This window comes from Clupea harengus, chromosome 17 (assembly GCF_900700415.2).
Source record: "Clupea harengus chromosome 17, Ch_v2.0.2, whole genome shotgun sequence".
Classification (NCBI taxonomy): Eukaryota; Metazoa; Chordata; class Actinopteri; order Clupeiformes; family Clupeidae; genus Clupea; species Clupea harengus.
The window spans coordinates 4,764,222-4,786,804 of NC_045168.1; the positions used below are offsets into that span (position 1 = coordinate 4,764,222).

At 43.4% G+C, this 22,583-nt stretch overlaps 2 protein-coding genes across 5 annotated transcripts in view; both read right to left on the minus strand.

Annotated features, from left to right (window-relative positions):
• The window catches only part of ncoa2 (nuclear receptor coactivator 2), a 96,323-nt gene extending 83,858 nt beyond the window's left edge, over positions 1–12,465 (minus strand). Inside the window, exon 1 of one of the 4 annotated variants that reach the window (XM_031583896.2) lies at positions 12,331–12,465. The gene's annotated coding sequence lies outside the window, so the exon portion shown is untranslated. The other 3 variants (XM_031583897.2, XM_031583895.2, XM_031583898.2) reach the window with 3 other exon arrangements.
• A 911-nt stretch (positions 12,466–13,376) lies between these two features.
• On the minus strand, positions 13,377–21,680 carry tram1 (translocation associated membrane protein 1). The gene is made up of 11 exons (XM_012816302.2): positions 21,389–21,680; positions 20,347–20,410; positions 19,347–19,468; positions 18,900–19,016; positions 18,540–18,598; positions 17,884–17,968; positions 17,588–17,658; positions 16,838–16,942; positions 16,435–16,578; positions 15,230–15,381; positions 13,377–14,397 (listed from the first exon to the last, which is right to left on the minus strand). Exons 1-11 carry the CDS (start codon positions 21,509–21,511, stop codon positions 14,324–14,326), a joined length of 1,116 nt encoding a protein of 371 aa, XP_012671756.1. The 5' UTR covers positions 21,512–21,680; the 3' UTR covers positions 13,377–14,323.
• Positions 21,681–22,583: the final 903 nt, after the last annotated feature.

The window sequence follows — 22,583 nt, forward strand, 5'->3', positions numbered from 1 at the left end:
TCTTTTTCCCAGCATGCGCTTGCATAGCGTGCACATTTGTTTTTCATTCCGCGGCCAGATGGGTGGATTTGTTTGACGACCCAGAATTCCAGGTGCCAAACCCACAGATCTCTGGATCTGATGGCCAGAGAGCAAAGAGATGAGGCGGCCATGGCGTCTGTGAACCGCCTTCACCTCGTGCTTTCTCTGGGTTGGTTTTTCACCTGGACTCTTTCAGACTCTGTCGTTCCGTCACCATTTACCCTGCATTCTTTTGTCCCGTCTATCTTACTGGTGTGCTATTGTTCACCTGCTCATTGTAGTTCTTCCCAAGCCTCATTCTGGTTCTCTCTCGCACCCTGTTTACATTGGGCTCTCCGCCCAGGTTCAGCATGCGTGTAAATGGGGTCATGGAGTCGGGACACCCACAGGCCTGTGTTTTTAACCAGGGTAGGTAGGTGTGTAGGGGAGCTGAGGTCACACAGGCCTCATGGTCGGTCATCAAGTGACCGGAGACGCGAAACCATTCATCAATTCTGCTCATCCTCAACAGTGTGGTAACTTTCATTTCAACAATGATACGAAGTTATGTTACAATGACAATTACAACACAAAATATCTTTATATTTTGAATTTTTTACGCTACTGCCAGCAGTCGTTTACCACTGGTCACTAGGCAACCACAATTCAAGGAGAAAACAGGACAAAATAGGTTGCTACATGCCATCCTTTTCCAGAAACTTCTGGATGTCAAACATTACTTCCCACACATTATCTAATGACCACTTGGAGGTGGTGTAAAGGTTTAAGAAATTTCATTTGTCAGCAGCAAATCTAAATGAGCTGACAATCTCAATGACGTTTATGTTGAGGTGACACTGACAGGCAACAGGAGCTCGTTCTGGTTGTACAGCCTCTGCCAATCTGATGCCACAAAAGCTGACCTGTGTGCACCTGGGCACAAACGAACGGCACTCAGGAATGATGCAGATGGGTTGGCTTGGATGGAAATGGCGCCCAAAGAGAGTCAAAGCTGTGTTAGACAAACATCTTCTTGACAAAATAAAAACTACTGCCGTCACCGTTATGGAAGAGAATCGGAGAACGTAACAGGGTGCGATGCTGGGCGGAACACACTGACTAGGGCTGGCACAGAAAGTGGAATGGAGGTAATGGCTTGACCTGAGCAGCGGTAGGGAGATGGACCTTCTCCTCAGCAGTACCATGGCAACTACGCCACCTTCTCCAACTCCAACTGGAAATACACGCTCATCCTGTCCATGGACTGAGTGCTTCTTTTGTGCGCCCCCCTCTCCACAGCCTCTGGCCAGCATGTTCCACAGCTAGCACCAAATATGTGTGTGTATGTGTGTGTGTTTGTGTATGTGTGTGTGTGTGTGTGTGTGTGTGTGTGTGTGTGTTTTGTAAGCGCCGGCACCAAAAGCGACAGCTGATTCGATGCATTTTGAGGACAGATGAGCTGGCTAATTAGTAATCACGCTGCTTAGCAACGCCAGTCTTTAGCATATAGGTCTGTAGTCAGCAAGAGCTCGCCTGCTTGCTTGCTCACTCGATTGCATGCTCTACCCCGTTCTCTCTCGGCACAGCAGTCCCTGCATAAAGGCAGAATTACGGGGGCCCTTATGTCCTCTGATGCACTCATTTGAGGACGCAATTGAATAAATCGAGGGGTTTACTAACAAGGGCACAGTCCATTGGATTTCTAATAAAAAAGCAACCATATTTTTTCCCCTTCCCTTTCGTCTGAGTGCAGTGAATCAGTTGGCAGATAAATAAGTCGCTGAGGGGGAATAACAACCAGTAGACCATGCTGTGAGCGTAGGCAGCTAGGATACAGCAGTCTGACAGAGATGGCAACAGATATACACACACACACAGACATACACACACAGACATCACCCATTGCCACTCACACATACCCAGAAAGCTATACGACTGGGAGGGAACAAAGGTTTCAGAGTGCACAGAAAGAGAGGAGAGAGAGAGAAAGAAAGAAAGAAAGAAAGAAAGAGAGAGAGAAAGAGAGAGATAAAGAGACAGAAAGAGTGAAAAAGAGAGAGAGAGAGAGAGAGAGAGAGGACATGACACAGAGAGATGGAGTTTTGAGAAAGAGAGAGAGCAATAAACAAGAGAGAAACATACAGATTGAAAGAGAAAGACAGAAAGGGAGATAAGCAACAGAAAAGTCCATTGCATCATCCACCTCCCCTGCCCACACGCGCACACACACACCCACACACACACACACACACACACCCCCCCCACACACACACACACACACACACACACACACACACACACACACACACACACACACACTGCATGAAAGAGCAATTAGATCCGTGGCCCAGTTCGGTGCGTCAACCAATGGATGACGGATCTGTGGCTCTGTGGAGCAGTGGATGCCGCCGCCGCCACCACCACCACGCTCTGCCAATGCCATCTGGAGGCCCGCTAGCGACCCACTTCCAGGGCGATCCCGGGGACAAGCCACCGATTGCCACCCAATTCAGGATTTATGAAGACACTTTCATATCCAGAAATCAAAAGGGAGAGGCGGAGAGGTTATTTAACAGCACACAGGTCGACACACAGGTCAGAATCGAGGATTTGACTGCGATTTCAAACAGTGCACTTAAACTGCCACGACTGTAATGTCATCTTTTGCTGCGGCTGTTGAGCTGAATCAAACTGCTTATTTAAAGAGATTTGTCACAGTTGAAAGCAGGACACAAACACCGACGTATGAGACATTGGGCTGATGTTGTTTACCTTATGCCACTACAAGGCCAGCTCACAGATAAACTCTAAAAACCTTAAGACAACAGTTGAGCATAATTGACAGCACTTATGAATGGGCCTTTGACATAAAAGCAATTTAAAAATCAGGCCAGTTTGAAACCCTTGGAAAAACACAGGATAGGACTGCTAAGGAAGTGGAGTTTGGTCCTGGGTCTCCATGGGAACCTAACACAGGGAAGTAGAGTTACACAGTATACTGCCCAAAGTATGACCCTTCCCCTCATATTTTTTTCTTTATTTCTCTATCTCTCTCTCTCTCTCTCTCCTTCTCACTCGGGGTGGACAGGAAGGCCTGCAACCAGATCCATACATTTTCTGCTCTTGATGATGTGAAGGAGAAACAGCAGCTCCTTCCCTTGGCAGTTCAAATCCTGGTTCAACTGCCGGCCACCTCTGGCTAACCTGGGTCACGATTGTTTCCTCCTGTCGGCTTGGCATTCCTTCAACCCCCACCCCTCCTACCACATCCACATCCACCTCCACAACTCCCCCCCCCCCCCCCAAAAAAGGCGCTCACCCCTGAATCAGCCAACACCCTCACCAAGTGGTTTCCTGATCTCGTGCCAGCATTCTGTGCCAAGGATTACACGCTCGGACCACTGCCAAGCACACACGAGGCTCCTGGTCCACCACAACCCCCCGTGCGTAAGGACAGACAGCGGCGTAAGGACGGACAGACAGACAGACAGACACGTAAGGAACACCAGTCTCCCCTTCCTCTCTGAGTCCTCCTGCGTCAGAATGAGCCCCCCCACCCCCGGCCATACACGGAGGTGCCCACCACGCTGAGGGGCCAAAGCAAGGCTGAAGGATCACTGGAGGACCACTAGCATTCAGCCGATTTGATCAGTGTACCGTAATTTCTGGACTATAAGCCGCTACTTTTTCCCCACGCTTTGAACCTCGCGGCTTAAACAATGACGCGGCTAATTTATGGATTATGATACCTGTGACTGTATACGGTGGCTTTGTGTTTACGGTGGCTTTGTGGAGCTAGGATGCTAGCATGGAGGCAGCCGCATGGATGCTTAGCTCCACGCGATTTCTCAGTATCTCTCAAAAACTTAACTAATGTCAAAATAACCACAGTCTACCGGCGTAGAAAGAACACAACTCAAGCAATACAAATCCAGTCTTTTCAAGTTCTTTAGCTCACTGGTTTCAAACTAGCGTCTTTTTTTATCTATCTCGCTGTCTTCAATCTAACGTTCTAGCTTCTGATTGACTCTTGCAACTGTGCTCTCTTAAAGCAACAGTGCACTTATCGTAACTGGCAAAACTAATAATATGCATCACTATTGTATTACTTTTGATATTCATTTTAGCCTGTGTAAAGTTCATTTGTTTCAATGTACCGGTAGGCACCTGCGGCTTATAGACATGTGCGGCTTATTTATGTTCAAAATAATTATTTTTTAAAAATTCAGTGGGTGAGGCTTATATTCAGGTGCGCTCAATAGTCCGGAAATTACGGTAGTCATGTTCCAAAATCATGAGTGCAGTCAAGAGTCAGTCTGCTGCTCCTTGACTTTTTCATCCCAAAACCGCATGGCTTGGTCTGTGGGGAGGCCTCGGGAAGAGAGATCAAATACAGGTTTTATTAGGAAATGAAGGGGGGGGGGGGGGGGGGTTGGGCGCAGTCATGAAACTGTGAACATGTCTCACAGCGTGAGCCACTTGTTAGAGGTTTGAGCATGAGAGGAGAGGAGAAGAGAGGAGAGGAGAGGGGAGCATGGATGCAGCATTTTTCAAACATGTTCCAGGGCATGGTCATGTCCATCAGGTCAATTGGGATCAGATCGCTCCACATTTTCTCAAATAAACCAGATCAAGTATTTCCATCCATAGGCCTTTTCATCTGCTGTCAAATGTGCACAGCTGACTTCAATACAGTTCTTTAAACAGTGTCCACGTCACAGAGGACACAACCACTCTGCCTTTGAGTAACACACACAACCTCCACCGTGTCAGTCCTGCAACGTCAACTTAGGTGAGGGCACCTTCTCGGCAAATATCAATGGCTACACCATAATATCATCAGGCCTGGGTCAATCAATATGCACTTAACTGCAGCGGAGGAGAAAGGGTGGGCTGAACGTGCTGAAGGGCCTCAGAGTGGCAAGACTCGTCAATGCCTCCCCTGCCTGGGCTAGCCATAGAAAATACTCACGGGAATGGGGAAATGCACTGCACAGACCAGGGACCTACCACACACACACACACACACACACACACACACACACACACAGGTTCATGTGAAAATGAATATAACACACAGGAAATACAACACTCATACATCCACTGAAAGCACAGAGGGCACTTAACACCACCTCCCCACACACACCCTCACAGACTCACACACACACAATTAACAGCACCTCCCCACACACACACGTCCTCAGAGATACAGACTCTCTCTCACACACACAGAGATAAAGACTCACACACACATTAGACAGGGGTGGCGACAGGAGGCTCTCCTCCAGTACTGACAGATGGGAGTTCTGATTTGCAGGTCAGTAGCTGCGCAAGGACAACCGTGTGTGTGTGTGTGTGTGTGTGTGTGTATATAAACGGAAGCAGAAGAACGAACCCCACCATTATACTTGAGCTCATCCGTCACTACTGCCTAAGGCCCGTCAAAGCTCCCCTGTTGCCGTGACAACACACTCCCAAACTTGGGTATGCTTTGCTTTTTCCATTTAGCGTAATTTGAGGCCATTAAGACCATTGATGGAGTGGAAGGCAGAGGGAGTGGGGGTTGCACAAGCACAGGTTATTACACGTGTGTGTTTGATTAACACCCGACAAACAGGTTGGCTCATTTTGATACAAGCCACCTCTTTGGAGTTCAGAAGTTAAAACAGACTGTTTATCTGTGTTTGGTAAAAGAGTGTGTGTGCTCACCCAACACAGGGGCTTGTCAGCGCGCAGCAGCCTTTTTTTGGGGGGGGGGGGGGGGGGGCTGTCTTTCAACAGTTACCGTCAATCACACATCAACATGATCTGAGCAGCTCTGACAGGCCTGGACAAAGACCTTATAGATTTAATAGTTTGGAGTGGTGGTTCTGGGGGGTTGTGTGTGTGTGTGTGTGTGTGTGTGTGTGTGTGTGTGTGTGTGTGTGTGTGTGTGTGTGTGTGTTACTGAAATACTCATTTGTGATGGTTTGCATTTGAGCTGCAATGTCATTTAAGCAGAGCCTTTTTTCCCTCAGTGCCCTTTGGTCCATGTGTAATTTGAGCTCTCAACAAGGAAGAGGGGGAGAGAAAGAGAGACATTGAGAGAGGGAGGGAGAAAGGACTCTCGCATTAAGCATCTATGACTGTGCATGTTCACATTCAGCAGAGAACTGAGCTAATCAATGTGGACAAGAGGCTCATCATTTCCCAGCTTTCCACTAATTACTCAACTTAATTTGGTTAGAGCACTCCTAACACGGAGAACCAGCGACGGGGTGAGGGGTGGCTCAGTGGCAGTATTCCATGGAAACGGAGGAAGCAGTTGTTTAAGAGGACCCACATTTATTGGACGGCATGGGAAATGGATCATGCTATGGGGCGCTATGAATATTATGTTCCACGCCAGATGGGAAACAGATTTCGGTCAGGCAGGCAGGCAGGCAGGCAGGCAGGCAGGCAGGCATGCTACCTGAATTTAGTTCCTGCACCTACTAAACCTCTGCTGGAAATAGTGAACTTCACTTTTCTTCCGCTAATGAAGGCCTTCGGTCTCACAACTGGGCTTCTAGACCACAATACTCCCACAATCTCTACTCTCCAATCATTACTTTAAAAAATGACAGAAAGAAGCACAGTCCTATGTGAAAAACATTGTGCAAAGACAGAAAAGAAAAAAAACCTTCTTGAACAGGTTGCAAAGTAAAGGGAGCAAAGTTCAAACATTTAAAATGCCAGGAGTGGTGATGAAATCTCTCAATCAGTACAAGAGGCAAAGGTCAGCACCAGTCTCTGAGATGTCATGGCTTGGCCACGCACAGTGCAGCACAGCACAGCACACCACAGAGCGGAGAAACAGAGTGTTACCTAGTCCAGTGTTGCCCAACCAAGTGTTACCCAGCAGAGTGTTGCCCAGCACTGCGCACGTGAACTTTCCCCTGGCCACTCCTCTTTGGCAAGGGCTCGATCATGTGACCCGGAACACCACTGGAGGATTTGCCATATTTAGATGGCCACGCGCGGACAGTGTTAAGCCCCGCAGACCAGCCGCTGGTCCACAATGACCGGTACCGTGTGTGTGCGTGTGTGTGCGTGTGTGTGTGTGTGTGTGTGTGTCTTCATACTGCCACATACATTGCCACACAGAGACACATTCCTAACACTACATGCTATAACCCATGGCATAAATCACATCTGAATGTGGCAGCAAATCACACCAGGCTTGGGTTGTATGACGCAAGCACACAGACACAAACAGATGCTACATGCTATGAACACAGGGCACAGAAATGACATCTGACAGCAACCACAGGCTGAGATGCCTATGCCAATGTGATGCAGATGGATGCTAGCCCTATATGAACTTCCAGATTCTTCCCTAAAGTCAACAAGAGCCAAGGACCTTTCTCAGGAATTCCATAATTTTTTAGGGATTTTTAATATCACTACGGCTCAACAAAAACAAATAAACAACCAGGGGCAGAAAAAGCCATGGTGGGGAAATAATGGGAAACCAAATTAGACGGAGGAAAGGATATCAATTGACAGCAGAGATTACCAGTCGTCTTCACAGTGCCCAAATGGCCCTCTGTAACGTTATACAATTAACCCACCCACTCCACAAAAACGCACAGGTCACCCCATGAAACAAGCCTTAGTATTACTCTACTGAGTAAAGCACGAAGCAAAAAGCCCCCTGTATTTGCATAATAAGACTCAAGTAGAAAGGTTCAGTCATGCCTTGATCTAGCCAATCTCAACCCAAATCCACAGGGAACCCAAAGTTCAACACTGGGTTCTGCGTTACACAAAACAGGCAGCAAGCTCTGTGGTAATGCAACTTAATTCAGCCGCGCTCCCTGTCTCACAATACATAGACAAATAAGAGCCTCGGGCCCTGTAAACCAAGAACATTTTCGTTGAAAATCAAGGCCATTCACTGCTGGCTCTCTGAAAATAGAAACGCTAGTCTGTGCATTAACCAATGGGGGGCGACGTCATAGAAGACACACTAAATTACCGCTAACCTTTTTCACTTTACAAGGGCCGGACCTTATTTGCAACGACAAAGGCAGTCTGGTTAATTGCTCTTCAAAAGAACACACACAGGCCTATACTGTCTAAACACATAGGGTGAACAAGAGGTGCAGCTTATGAAAGGAGACTGATTTCATGCATTCTCCCTCCATCGTATGTTAAACAGATGTTCCACTTTCAACACATTCTATTGATCTATGTTTGCTATTGATTGCTCCTCTGTTGTCTTTTTTTTCAGTCTCTGAGCTGGTACTCCATATTCTGCATCCAGGGCAATCACATGCTGAATGTGCATGGATAGGAATTAAAACACATGGTGGAAACACAGAAAGACAGACCATTTTTTAAAGCTTACTGATTTAATTTCCACTTCAGTCTAAAAAGCCTCTTTCAATTTACAATACATAGCCTATGTAGGACGGTCCCTTTGTACAAACCCTCAACACAAAAACAATCTAGCTCTATCCCAGGGCCTTGAGTTAGTCTGACTGTATGACACGCATCTAACCCTGTGGAATGTGTCAGCTTGATGTCAGAGAACGGCAAGACAAAGAACTCGTGCAAAACACAGCTACTGGTCTAACAAGCTGCATTCCAGAGCGCAAACATGTTGCTCTATTGATGCAAATGGAGCTGAGAACCAGGTATCTCTTGAGCACGCAGCTCTAAGGAACCAGAACAATTTGATTCTTCGACAGGACACACAAGTAGTTCAAGTTCTAAAGCTATTTTTACTGAAATGAGCTGCCCGAGTGACATTGCCACAGTCAACGTATTGGTCCCAGTGTCAGTAGTTTTTGTTCATTTATAGTAATGCTAATAACATTATTTTCTTAATGAAATGAACGCACAATAACTGAGTCTGATCAACAGGAACTGCAAGGAAGGACAGCAAGTCAACTCACATAAAATTACATCATGCATACTCTAACGCAATGGTATAAAACGTTACACCCACAGGGTAATTAAATGTTGCTAAAACAAAATCACACATAACAAACAAGAACACAAACATGTTTTTAGACACACACTATGCGTAGTCAAATTAAGCCATGTCAAAAATAAGCGATGTCTTAAATAAATTCAGTTAGGCAATGCTAACTGCGACTTCCAGTATTCCCAATAAACAAAGAGTTATTTGCTCTTAAATGGCTTAAACCTACATCCTGGCACACAACTTCAAGATGTTCATAAACACGTTGACTAAATCAATAATAATGCGGGACTAACAACATGAAGACGTCACAGCACTTCTAGTTGTGAGACTGGGTAGTAAATCCGTCCATCAAACACAACCTCTTCCTGTCAAATGAATTTCAACTAAAAAAGCGAAGCACCACGACTGCCTGACCTGCTTGAGTAGGCTAACTTGCAGGTTGAAACTATCACGAGGGTTAAGTTAATGAATTGTATTTCCGATTAATGGTGTATTTGTTTTAAATAAAAAGCAACGAAACCTTTCCGTTATTTGCAACCTTGCCAGATACAGCCAGAGAAGTGCGCAAAAAGCTGACTCACTTATCTCGCCGATAAAGGGAGCAATGCACTGTGACTTGTCTAAACAAAAGTTGCTTGCTTTCAGTAAAGAGGCAACAATGACGAAAATACACGAACCTCTTCACTACTACAATTGTTATTGTAACCTGCATTAGCTATGTTGCGTGTTTGATTCGCGCGTACTTTACATTGTAAACTCAACTCGCTACATTTTAACGCTGCCAAATCACCATTGATCTCGGTTAAAATGCCTCCACCGAGCTCAGTCAAATGGTTGCTCACACGCTAAGCTAACACAGCACATAGGAGCTGAACTTCAATGTTCCATGCCACTCACATTCGAAGAACAAGTATCGAACAGAGAGTATAAAACTGTTTTCCTAGCCCAACCACAATGCACGCCACAGAAATACGTGTTAACAGAATATATGGCTAATCTTAACCCCAACGAGCTTTCAAAACACAATTCATCAACTCAGTAAAGTAAAATAGCAAGCATAGCTGGTTTTGCTAGCTACAGAAGCGATACTGCCGCCACTGAACCGAGATTGGAACCTTCACAGATCATGGAAAAAACTGCATCGCGAATACTAATGAGATCATTCTTTGATTATAAACTAGTAACGGGACTTGCTGTCTTGGACTTACAGTAGTTTGGTTCCTTTTAAATCCTGTACGTTATGTCCGGCTCTGACCTTCGGATTGGTGAAACAGCATTATAGCTAACTGTGCCGCCGCCATGTTCCTGCTGCCTTATGCGATGGCTGGCTGCTTGTTTATCTCGCCAGCAATCCTCCCCCACTCCACCACGGGCACCAGCATATCTACTCATGTCATGTACTATAGTCTAGGCTACATAGCAACCTTGCAGCCAGCAAGCCGGTAAAATGATGATACAGCAAGCATCACCGTAAGACATGACGTGCATCTGTGGAATAATGTATTAAAACAGGAATAGGGTGAACTGTAGTCTGTCCTTGAATTGTAGAACTAAGCATTAGAATGAGGACTGTGTCATGAGAAAATGTTGGAGCATAATCCATGACAGCGGACAGGTTCTTAAAGGGACTGAAGGAAGAGGGGGAAGAGGATTCATTTAGTTATCTCTACCCTACCTCGGAAAGGACATCAATTTCTGTCAATATATAGATGCCAGAAGCACAGGGTATGTAGCCCATTATCCGTGTGCCAATAGAAAGACCCGTGTAGTCTACATTCACAGGCTACACCCTTTGTAAGGTTATAAACTGGGTTATACAGACTCTACAACATGCGTGGTAGTGGTAGTAGGCTAGCACCAATATAGTGGGCAATCTGCTTTATTGGGGAAACAATTTCAGTAAAGACCTTGGGTATGAGACAAAACAAAACATGAATCTGTTTTCCTCTCTGGCAAGAGCAAGAAAAAAATGCTGGTCTGTGATAATCTCAAAAACGCTCCATGGTTATCCAAAGAAAAGATAAATGAAAGAGTAGGCCTATCAGACCTATTGGTGATTTAGTGATCGCCATATGATTTCATATTTTATATGAGGCTGGTGTAACTGAGCACAAATCAATTAAGCCCACACGGTTGAAATAACATGCCATAACGATGTTGGGGGGACAAGGTGAAGTTTAAATGCATATCCCTGATGTAACAATGTAAGCAATGTAACCTAATGTAACTTTTGTGTTAAATAACATAATTACCCTACAATATGAAAAATAAATCATACGAGGCTGTTGATAACCGATTTCACAGCAACTGTAAGCAAGCAAACAAATCATGTGGGATATTCAAAACTACAACAACGTTGGATTGCAAGCTAGTCTAAGCTTAGCCGCAGAAGAAAATGAATGAAAACGATTTTAATACAAGATCTCACTGACAAAAGAAAGTTTGATGTTAGTTTCGGCCTGAACTAGTCCCAAAAACTACATTGGTTGGAAAAGACCACTACCACGCAAGACGAAGACGGATCACCTATCACTGAACCAACAACGTTACTAGCTCTCACTAAGTAGGTCACTCTGTTTTCGTATCAGTGCTCGTAGCAAACCTATGTAGGCTACGACCACGAGTCCGTATGTGAAGGAATTGCATTCTGCTTACACTGTAGTATCTTACGCAGCTAAACCAACAACCAAAAGAACAGATTGCTTCGTTTTATAGTTGTCATCGAAGTCCTGGTCGTGTCCATGCGCGTACATTTGTCAGATCAGGCGGTGACCACCATGTTTTGAAGTGGATCCTAATATATCCTACAAATGTTCAAACATTAACACGTTGTTGACATTTTTAGATTTCATTTAGATAATCGAAATAGCCCACTTTAAAATTAACAAGTGTTTGTGTAACTACGAGAATCCCCGTAATCCAACCAGTGCTCGTTAACATAGGAGATTTAAGGAAGCAAAATGTTCACTCACCTTAATTTCGCAGCAGTGATTTACTGTATGCATAACCAATAGCCGATTATACAGTCTATTTGCTCAGCGATAGATAGGCACCAATTTCCGACTTCCAAGCACTCAAAGGTTGTATAATTCGAAAAGACCTATAATGCTGACCACATATCCCGGCACAACGACATCGAATTAGCCTAGTATATTGATGAAAGACTTTGCAGCCTATAGGCGATCCACGCGTAACAAATGCAACAAATAGATGTAGGTTTCAGCTGAAATAAATGATTGCGATTTACTTTTCACGCATTCCGAGATGAGACTACAGCAGCCTACTACTTAAGTTATGGGGGTACATAAAGACGAGAAATGACAGGAACACTGACGACTTTCAACGACTGAGATAAGCAAATTCATAAAATCCCTTACCAGTTACGTTCCGCAGCGATTATTATTGTGATTACACTAGATAAAGAGATCGGCATGTAGGCTATTTGAGAACAAACATGAAACACGAAAGGTTAACGCACATCGAACTGTGACATGATGGATCACACTACTGTAGCCTAATCCATGGCGCCATCGCTTGGTTGGTGAAAATATTGTAGTCAGATAAAACCGTCAGGACACGATTTAAACTCTTGAACCCGGACCAATTTGGCAGCTGGGTTCATTCGGGTTCTCTAGCCTACGAACAGAAACGCTTGAATCGTTTCTGTAAAGCTATGTAGGCTACCCTATGCGTCGGATGAGAATAACTACTAAGGATTGAACACAGCAACATTTCCGAATAACTACTTTCACGCCGTCAGACATGTTTAAAGTTAATGTATACCCCCCTTCCTTTGGCAGATGGATCTGTGATGTCATGTTTTTTCTTAAGATTGAAAAAATGAGATACAATAAATATATACACTATAAATGGATCTATGGGGACATTTTATGTGGCATGGCGTCCATTTATTTTATATGTAGAACAGATGACAATGCACCTTGGCTCTGAATAACATGTTATGTACTACATTTACTTTATAGGTAACTAACCACTCTGGGCCTTTTTTTCTTTCCTCCCTTGTTTTATTTTGTGATGTGTGTTTGTTTGCTTGTGTTCTTGTTTGCTTGTGTTCTTGAGTGTCTACTGTCTTTGTGTTTTCTCAATAAAGATACATTGAATAAAGTTAATGTATGGGAGTAGTATAGCCTGCAAGTAATACATGCATGTAGTGCTATGGATTACTTGCAGACTTTAGACTACTGATTTATGCATTCTGACATGGATAACAGAGAAATAACGACTATTATATCGCTATAAAATAAACAATTATTTTGTGTGAAACGTTTTAATTGAAATATGTGGAAACTATTTGAGAAACTGTCAGCATACAGTGGTGTTATTGTTTTAAGTATGTATGAGTGAAATGCATTCAGTATTAATTTAGAAATCACCGAAAACAAAAATAATACAGTAAGCACACTTGATTTATAAACAATATATTGTTTTTACAACAAAATATATTCTTCTTGTCATTTTAAACCGAGAAATACAAACATCCACAGTCCCAGATCCAGCCATGTTTGGCCTAGGTGTTTAACATGGCCACAACAGTTAAATATTATATCCGGTCATAGACACAATCATGAGGACATCACAGAATGCCTTCAATAAGTACACAAGATGGCCACTCAGAAAAGGAAGTCAAACATTGGATGTTTGGTCTGCTGTATGCCAAGAGATGGAATTACATGGAATTCAAGATGTCAATCTCAAGAAATGTGTGTCCCAAATTAATAATAATAGTCCGTAATAATAATAATTATGGTAATAATACATCACCCCCACTATAAACACTTACATGGCTTCAGTTCTGGTTGAAAGTTAGGGAATCAATGCTTGCACATACAAGTTTTTTCTCCATGACTCACAAGACAAAATGTTTTGCTTTCAGTCATTCAATGCAAGAGAGGAATATTTCAATGCAAATCCACCCCTTAAGAGTGTTTAAAGCCTTGATGGGGAAGCTGCAAAAAAAGACATGATAAATAAAGATTCAAGGGGAAAGCATGAAATACAGTATTTGGATCCAAAGCAGATTATTTTAAATATAAAATGGAAAACACACTAAAACACACAGCAGTGTTGGTCTAGTTAGGCACTTTTAAACTGCTCCTGTTTTAAACAGCTCTGTAAATAGTTAGTTTGTTTGTTTGTTTGTTTTGGCACTGATGAGTCTTGCGTGGGGTATTGGGCAGTAGGTGGTAGAACGGCTTCCGGCACACAAAGCAGAATGGAATGGGTTGGACCCTTTGGAGCTTGGTCAAGGGGAATACACAGGGTGGGGTGGGGGTGGTCTTGACGGGAGTGGGAATGAGTGGCTGACTCCGGACAGCACCCGCAGGATGGCGCCGTTGAGGGCCACGCAGCTTACGAGGACTTCTCTTTCCGCGCTCTGGGTGAATCGGCCCCATTGGCACCGACAGATCCATTAACTCCGTTAGCTACAGAGGATCACAGAAAATCACAGCTGGAGTTTATTTACTGTAAATATGTACCACACACACACACCAACCACACACACACCTCCAAAAGTTGGAATTTATTTCCAGTACTTATGGACAGGTTATAAATTAAGTCTATTTCTTTTATATTTTGTTGTCAAAATAGAACATTTGTAGGCTTAAAACAATATACTATACTACACATATGATAGTGGTTCTTCAAATTGTACAGTGCAGTACAAACTATACAGTCTTGTACGGTGTTATTAGGAATAGTTGTCCTCAAAGTCATGGTGTGGTAAAATGCAGTTACAATCTAAAGTTTGTAAAGTCAACACATCATTCCGCATTCCCTTTATTAACCCAACCTACATATGTCTGCCTAATCACACACATTGTCATAAAGTGGTACCAGGCAGTACTGCGTTTAAGGAAAAAACATAAGCAGAGGGCAAGGTTTCCCATGGGGTATGATTAAAACTCACAAACCACTAATTTCTTTCAATACATGTTTAGCATTTGGACACATTTTCACAAGGTGTACAGTAATCAAAAAAGGTGGTTTGTATTACAAATTTCAAGCGGGAATCATGGCTACTTTCCCTCCCTCCCATCTTTAAAACAACAAACAAGCAAGCTGCTGTGCCAAAACACAGTCCTACCGCAGGTTGCGCCTTAAATTGGCAGCATTTATGTGCAATTTCACTCCATTTTAAAACCAAATACAATACCTGCTGCTATGACAACGGCGGCCAAAGCTAATTTTAGCCGTTCTCAATTTTAGCCAACATCTGTTTCTGGTTGCCCAATATCTAATGGTGACCAGACCCACCTTTGTTTTTAGACTTGCTTTTGGATGGGGCCTGTTTCTTCTTCAGGCTCTGATGCAGCTGGGCCTGTTCCCGCCACCTGCGCAGCTGGAAGTTGATGAACTTCCACATCATGAAGGCCTGAGCGGCACAGATGGCGGCAAGCACCGTGACCCTGTACAAAAACACACAGTCACACACGTTAAAGGCACTCCATCTAGCCTCGGTCTACTAGTGTTCGTGTTCAAGTTTATTGAGCATTTAAAGGAAAATGGCAGGATTTTTTTTAAACCTGGGCCCTATTTTAAGATCTTTTTTGGGCCAAAAATGTTACTAGACACTTAACAATCGAAATCGGTCCAGTATGAAGTTAGAACACTACCAGCAACCGGATTTCGACTATGCAATGGAATCCTATAGAGCAAGCATCTGTGTCAGAGCAAACCGCTTGTTTTCTCGACTGACTGACAGGCTCATAAATGTTATTATAAGGGTCTGACAACATTGAAAGGATACCTACAGAGATACATCTGTGTCTGTTTACCTCAATAACTGTAAAGAAACTGTAGAAACTGACTGTCTAGAGTCAGTGGTTTACATATCTGTAGTTCAGGTCTCTGACGTAGCACCCCATTCAGTGCCTGAAGTCAATTATTGCAGTGGGGTGCTGTTTTCTAACGTTTACAAAAGGAGAAGTACTCAACTACAGGCACTGAATGGTTTGCTACAGAGCCCGGAAGAAGAGACAGACAAAACACTTAAGGTACACAGTCATTTTCTACAGTTTCTTTAGTTATTGATGTAAACAGACACAGGTGTATCTGCTTAAATATCAACAACCTTTAGCCAGAATTGCAGACCCCACCTTTAACCATCAGCAGAGCCACAGGTCAGTCAAATGGCTCGGTTTTAAAACCATCACAGATATTCTCATATTTCATTTTTTATTATCCAAAATATTTTAGGGTTATTTTAAAGTGTTTATTTCTCCTAGTCCTCTCTTCAAGCAGATCAAATATTTAAGTTTTAATCCAAGGCAGAAATATCTTAGTTTTAGACCAAGGAACCTACATCTCAGTTCTACTTCTGAGCACCTAAATTCAAATCCCAAACACAGAGAAGTTACTTTTAATGTTCGACAATTGTAATAATCAAATATTACTCTTATTCAGATACCAATCTATAGAGTGTTTGCTTTCTATAGTGTGTTTCCTAAGGCAAATCTTACCGCACAACAAGCACATTGAAGTTTCCTGTGGCCAAATCCAGGCCTTGTTGTTGAGCTCCAGCAAGGCCAAAGCCCACAGTGAGAACGGACAGGGACAGGGTCAGCAGACGAGCAAGGACGAAGAGGACGGCCCACAATGTGAATCTACAACACACGCACACCCACACACACGCACACAAATAGTGAGAGAGAGAGAGAGATTGGATGTGTTATCTTACTTTTACCTCCAGCATACTGGGGTGATGAGAAGGATCTACTGTTTGAACACTAAAGGATTCACTAATTTCACAACAGCATATCATTGTAATTGAACACCAGTTTGAAACAGTCACTTTTAAGTTTTACTTGACAGCAGGAAAACCAGCGGTCGTTTGGACATTTGGGTCCATCAGGCCAAACTCACCCTCTCTGTCTCTCTTCGTTGCTGAAGTACACCAGGCGGGACACGTGGAAGAGGAGCTCCACAAGGTAGTGTAGGACCAACAGGACAAGGCCCAGGCGGTTCAGGCTAAAAGACACACATCAATCTTAGCATAGTCCAATGCGTCCACCTATTATTTGCTATGATAAGTCCTAACCTGATACTAAGGGGGCACACATAGTATGAGAGTAAACACTCACCGGCCACTTCATTAGGTATACCTGTTCAACTGTCGCAACATTATGCAACAATTTGCCACTTTTTGATCAGGCAACTAGTTTTGGTATCATCTTCAAATTCATTTTGATGGCATAGGGTGTGGGGGTTCATTTCTTGGCACACTTTGGGCCCCTTTTGAGTATCAATTGAGCATAATTTATATGCCACAGCCTAGCTGAGTATTGCTGCTGACCATGGCTACTTTCAGCAGCATAACACACCATGTCACAAAGGTCATATCATCAGTTCACAGTCCAGTGGCCTCCACTGTCACCAGATCTCAATCCAATAGAGCACAGTTGGGACGTTGTGGAACAAGGGGCAGCAACTCCAATCCAAATATGGACCAAAATCTAAATCTATCTTATCAAGCACAAAGGCAACAGGCATTTCTAAGACCGGGGGTCCAATCCGGTACTAGGAAGGTGTACCTAATAAAGTGGCCAGTGAGTGTATATCTGCACAATATTACTATATATAAATATTTGTATTAAGAAAATTAATAATGATTACTTTAAGACGTATGCTCCTGCGATGTGGACCAGATACAGACTAATGTACACCAGCTGACGGGGAATATCCTCCTAGGAATGAGAGAGAGAGAGAGAAAGAGAGAAAGAGAGAAAGAAGAAGAAGAAAATTGGGGCCATTATTCCCAGCACTCCTCAGAGAACTGCATTCTTTTCCAGACTTGGTCAAGAAGGAAATGTGTCGCCACACAATTACAGGAAGTCACAGGCCTCCTTCTCGCTGGCCAGGACATCCCAGACAGGTTATTCTGGACACTTGTGTTGATTTAACAAACTCACTTTCTTGATCTTCTGGAAGTAGAGTTCAGGGAGAACGTGCAACCAATAGCCCAGTTGACAGATGTAGTAGAACTTCATCTGGAACCTGCCGCGAAAGAGGCAAGATATTTACCGTCTCTGTAACACCCGGACGAATCACTCATCAATGCTAATGATATTACTTGGCAATACTTTTCATAGATCATGGCGCATCGTAAAAGACTGTGGCTGGGGTCTAATGCCTGATAATCTGATTAGAGACAGTGTCTGAACAACCCGGTCACGTTTCATAACAAATGCTCGAGCATATCAGCTTTCAAATGAACCTGTGACTAATGACTTGCCATGGAGTGAATCATTACAACGGTCATTAGAAAAGCTAAATAAACTGACACACACACACACACACACACACACACACACACACACACACACACACACACACACACACACACACACACACACACACACACACACACACACACACACACACACACACACACACGTGAGGAGAGAGCAACTTAAAACCTTTTCTCTCACATAAAACAAACAGACAGACACGCCCAGGGAATCCATCTTGCTGATCACATTAATCAAGCTAACACCCTTATCTGAACCAATGGGGACGTTTATCTTCTCAAACTGCTGTATTTGTCCATCGGCCCATGTCTACTTACGGCATTAGGGCGTGGGGGTAGCTTTCCCATAGACTCACAGGATTGGACAGGAGGTTCTCCTAAAGGGACAAAAACAATCACTCAAACAATGTGTTGACTGTATGTAAATGTCCTTAATTCAAGACTATGTACTTTGCACCCAGGACTAAGAGTTGTTTATGCTAAGGATTCAGACAGGCAGAGGAGCTAATCTAAAGGGTTAAAAGAAGCTTTCCAAATAGACCGTTGAGTAGGCAAAATCCCTGGGCAGACCAGAAAGAGAAGCAATAAAACTTCATCCCTCAGTGAAGAAATGTTTACTCTAACTGTATTTGAATGGACTTAACACAGGACTATGTTCTCTGGCCGCCCGGCACTTACTGAGAGGATGATGCTGACACCCCACCCGCACGAGAACAGGTAGAAGGCACTCAGCTGTCCTGACTCGTTGAATTTGCTGTGCTTGGTCTTGGAGAAGTGCATCTTCCTGTTGATCTTCTGCATAAGCACATGGGTGTGGAGAAATCGGTTAGGTGGTTTTGGCTGAACTGTATTTGTGTACAAATGACAAAATGTTGACAACTTGCACTGGGGTCTGTCCACTATGTGTGTGTGTGTGTGTGTATTTAAGAAAAAGAGCTAACGAGTATAGATGGGAATAAAGGACACATCTGGGAGTCAGTACATGTTCGTCAGTGTGTGTGTGTGTGTGTGTGTGTGTGTGTGTGTGTCTCAGCATCAGGCAGAGCGAAAGGGAGGGAGGGCACGTGTAGGAGCCACTGCATGTAAGTTTGCGTGTGCCGACCACATTGTTTCAGAGACACTTACGTCGAGCACGTATTCCTGGATAATGGCGTGCATGATGATGGCCACCAGCATGTAGAAGAACACAGTGGCCAGGTCCTTAAGGCCATGGTGGAAGTAGTTCACTGCTGGCTCCTCGGATCCCTCTGCCAATGGGAGAGCACACACATTTACATTTACTCATCTAGCAGCAGCTTTTAGCACCTTGCTCTACTAGTTATGCTACAGGAACATACAACACTGAGAGGACTCACACAACACTGTCACACAACACTGGGACTCAAACATGGTCAGCCTATGAAATGTGTCCACACAGTCAAAACCGACTAGAAACGTCCAACAAGCTAGATGAGCTTCTGCCATAATCAACTAGCCTAACGCAAACACTGATGGCCAGCTGCCAAACGTTTAAACTCTCCCAGTCATCTGTAGTGAAAGCATTTCTTCAGAGTCGATGGGCAGCTAGTGGAAATTGTAAAATAACTGGATTTGACAACTTTAAAATAATATATACCAGGTTAAATAAATAAATAAATAAATAGTCTTCTGGGCATGGAAACATGTCAATAACACCAGACAGATTTAACTATTAACTCAGTAGTGGCCTTATCTGAAGGTCAAGTGTATGTGAGCACAGAAAAATGGTACATGCCGTGGAAAAAAGGGATTTGTGACCTTACATTGTTTGAAGCCACAGTATCCCTGTCTGACCCCTGCTGGAGCTGACGTGGCGTAGCTACTTGACTAAATACAGAGTGTCAAGAGAGCAAGCGAGTCTATGGCTTGAGTGTATTTCTGTATGGTAAAGCATAGGACACTTGAAGGTAAGGTAAATATGCAGTAGGCCTCAGGGCCACTGCAAAGATGTAGAAAAACCTAGAGACCCAAATCTAGATGAAACCAGCTTTCTTCCTCCTTTCACTTCCATTGAATATCCAAATAAGGTTAGGGATGTCATCATGTAAACCGTAAAAAGCCAGATTCTACACCACTGTACTGGAAACCCATCAGTGACAAAACTTACCGTTGGCTGAGATGGTGACGTTGTACTGGACGGTTATGAACAAAACTGCAACCTTTGACGTGACCTGCAATGAAAGTGAAAGAGGCTTGGAGTGCTTTATACGGTTTCCAATTAAATGAGTAACAACCTTATTTGAACAAGACTATTCAAAACTGTACGTAAACTATTCCATTCCACTCGACCAATGTCGAGTATCGCTAAATAACCTAGAAATGGTAGAATTCCTGAGCAGATCGGCCAGAAAATGACACCTCAGCTTAATGAAAAACTTCAACTCCCAGGATGCATTACTGAAGCAACGGCCGCACACATTTTTTTTTAATCGAGGATGCTGGACTTACTCAAACGTAGAAAAGAAATGCTGACGTTTTTACAATTAAAAGATGGGGGACGTATTTTAAAAGTAGAACGCAAATGTCTTCCGTTGTCAAAATACATGCAAACGTGTTCGGGGGCAATGGTTGTGTGTAAACGTGCTGCCTGTATGATGACAGCGCTCTCAATCGCTCAGTGATTGCCACGTAACACTTGATCTGCGCGTAAAAGTAACCATGCCGAAGTGTGTTGCACAATATGGTAGGCTACAATCGATGTAATAAACAGTTTGCTCAGAATATAAAAGTGTCTTCTTTAGTTGAGATTAACAATAATTCCAAATAGCGGTTTTATACTTTAACCATACCAGATTAATGCTTCTCTTTTACTGCCATAGGTTGCCAACAAGTATCAGGCGAACAAAGCCAGGAAATCACAGCTTTAAAGCATCTCAGATGGCAGATACAATAATAAACCATAAGCGTAACAACTGAACGTGTTGAGTTGTACTGAAATAGTGAATAGTAAAACCTAAATGACATGTTTTGATCATTTTAAACTGTGTGTCATCTGCGATGGCAGAAAGCTGGCGCTTCAATTTTTCAAATGAAACGACGTTTGTGGACGGGAGCACATGAGTTCTCCCTCCAACGGTAGGCTACACACAACAAAATATTTCCATTTGGCATTGATGAGGCATGGTGCTTGAATAGAAGTCCAAACTTACCTCAAACATAAGCCCAAGAAGGAACACCATAGCAACACAGGAAACAATATCTGCATGATTCTGGATGACAAACTCATGGCTGAGAACTGGAGGGTTCTTGCTATTCTTCTTTCGGATCCCCATTTCACTTTCTTATGACTTAACCTCCCGCAGCAAAAAAAAACAACTGTAAACCGGTGAACACGTCCCCAGTATTTATATCTAGCGCGCACGTCCGTCAGATAACGTTCCAGACCACCTCCTCGAAAGCACGATCGCCCAGATGGATAGACCGACTTTCTCTTCTTCTTACACCTTAATTTGTTTCTAACGTAAAGGAGCTTAACCGGCCGTGAGCAACGTATTACTATGTCACGCTGCCCCCTGTACGCGAGGAGTATAAAAGAAGACAAATTTGAAGGAGGAAAGAACAGTTTGATGGATCCATTGAAGTTTGTTGCATCCATTGAAGTTTGATTGGTTGGTTGTTTTATTACTAATCTCAGCATGCAAACTCTGATGAGGGTACAACCTTGGAAATGAATCGTGTGCCTGCCAAATTACCTGTCTGTTGTGTATTGTACATCTTAGAAGACTGGTTGGCCGTCTGATGATAAGCCAACATTCGACTATCTGATAAGTTCTCATCAGACCAACATCATTTACACAGTCACCACCCAGGAAAATTGCACTGAAATGAAAGTATGACATGTAGCACTGATTTAAAGAGAAAGAAATCTAATTCGAAGAGGTTTTGTGAAGTTGCATGTTTGGGAAAAGGGCTAGTAGGTAGGTATTCTTGTGGAGCCAGACTATACAGGACACTTTGCCATTTGAAAAGGGGTTTTTATACTCTGAGCTGAGTTTTACTGAATCCAAAAGGACATTGTGTGGAAAATGTGTTGCTATAGATAGCAGAAGACAATGAATTACAAGACCAGTTAACCCACTAATAACTCAGTTATCCAAATCTCCCCGCATTTTCCTTTAGGTGTGTATTGCAACATATACCAGGTCTGTAAAGACTAATGTAAAAGAGGCATGTCAAGTGCGGTCTGTAATGAATATGTCCATCTCTGGAGTAATGCATTTTCCTTTTTTACTCAGGGCAGAAATATCAGCAGGGTGAATGAAGATCAAATGTAGGTCATTGCCTAAGAAGTCTTGACCACATGGCTCACACGACCCTCAAGGGTAAAGAACTTGAGTACTTCAG

Bases quoted from the DNA above. Each gene is read 5' to 3' on its own strand.
- tram1 (XM_012816302.2), bottom strand. From the start codon at position 21,511: ATGGGGATCCGAAAGAAGAATAGCAAGAACCCTCCAGTTCTCAGCCAT. The intron at 17,969-18,539 runs GTAAGTAGACAT...CTTTCGCGGCAG, and splicing joins TACCCCCACGCCCTAATGCC to GTTCCAGATGAAGTTCTACT. The intron at 14,398-15,229 runs GTGGGTCTGGTC...GATCCTCTGTAG, and splicing joins AAGCAAGTCTAAAAACAAAG to CTAACGGAGTTAATGGATCT.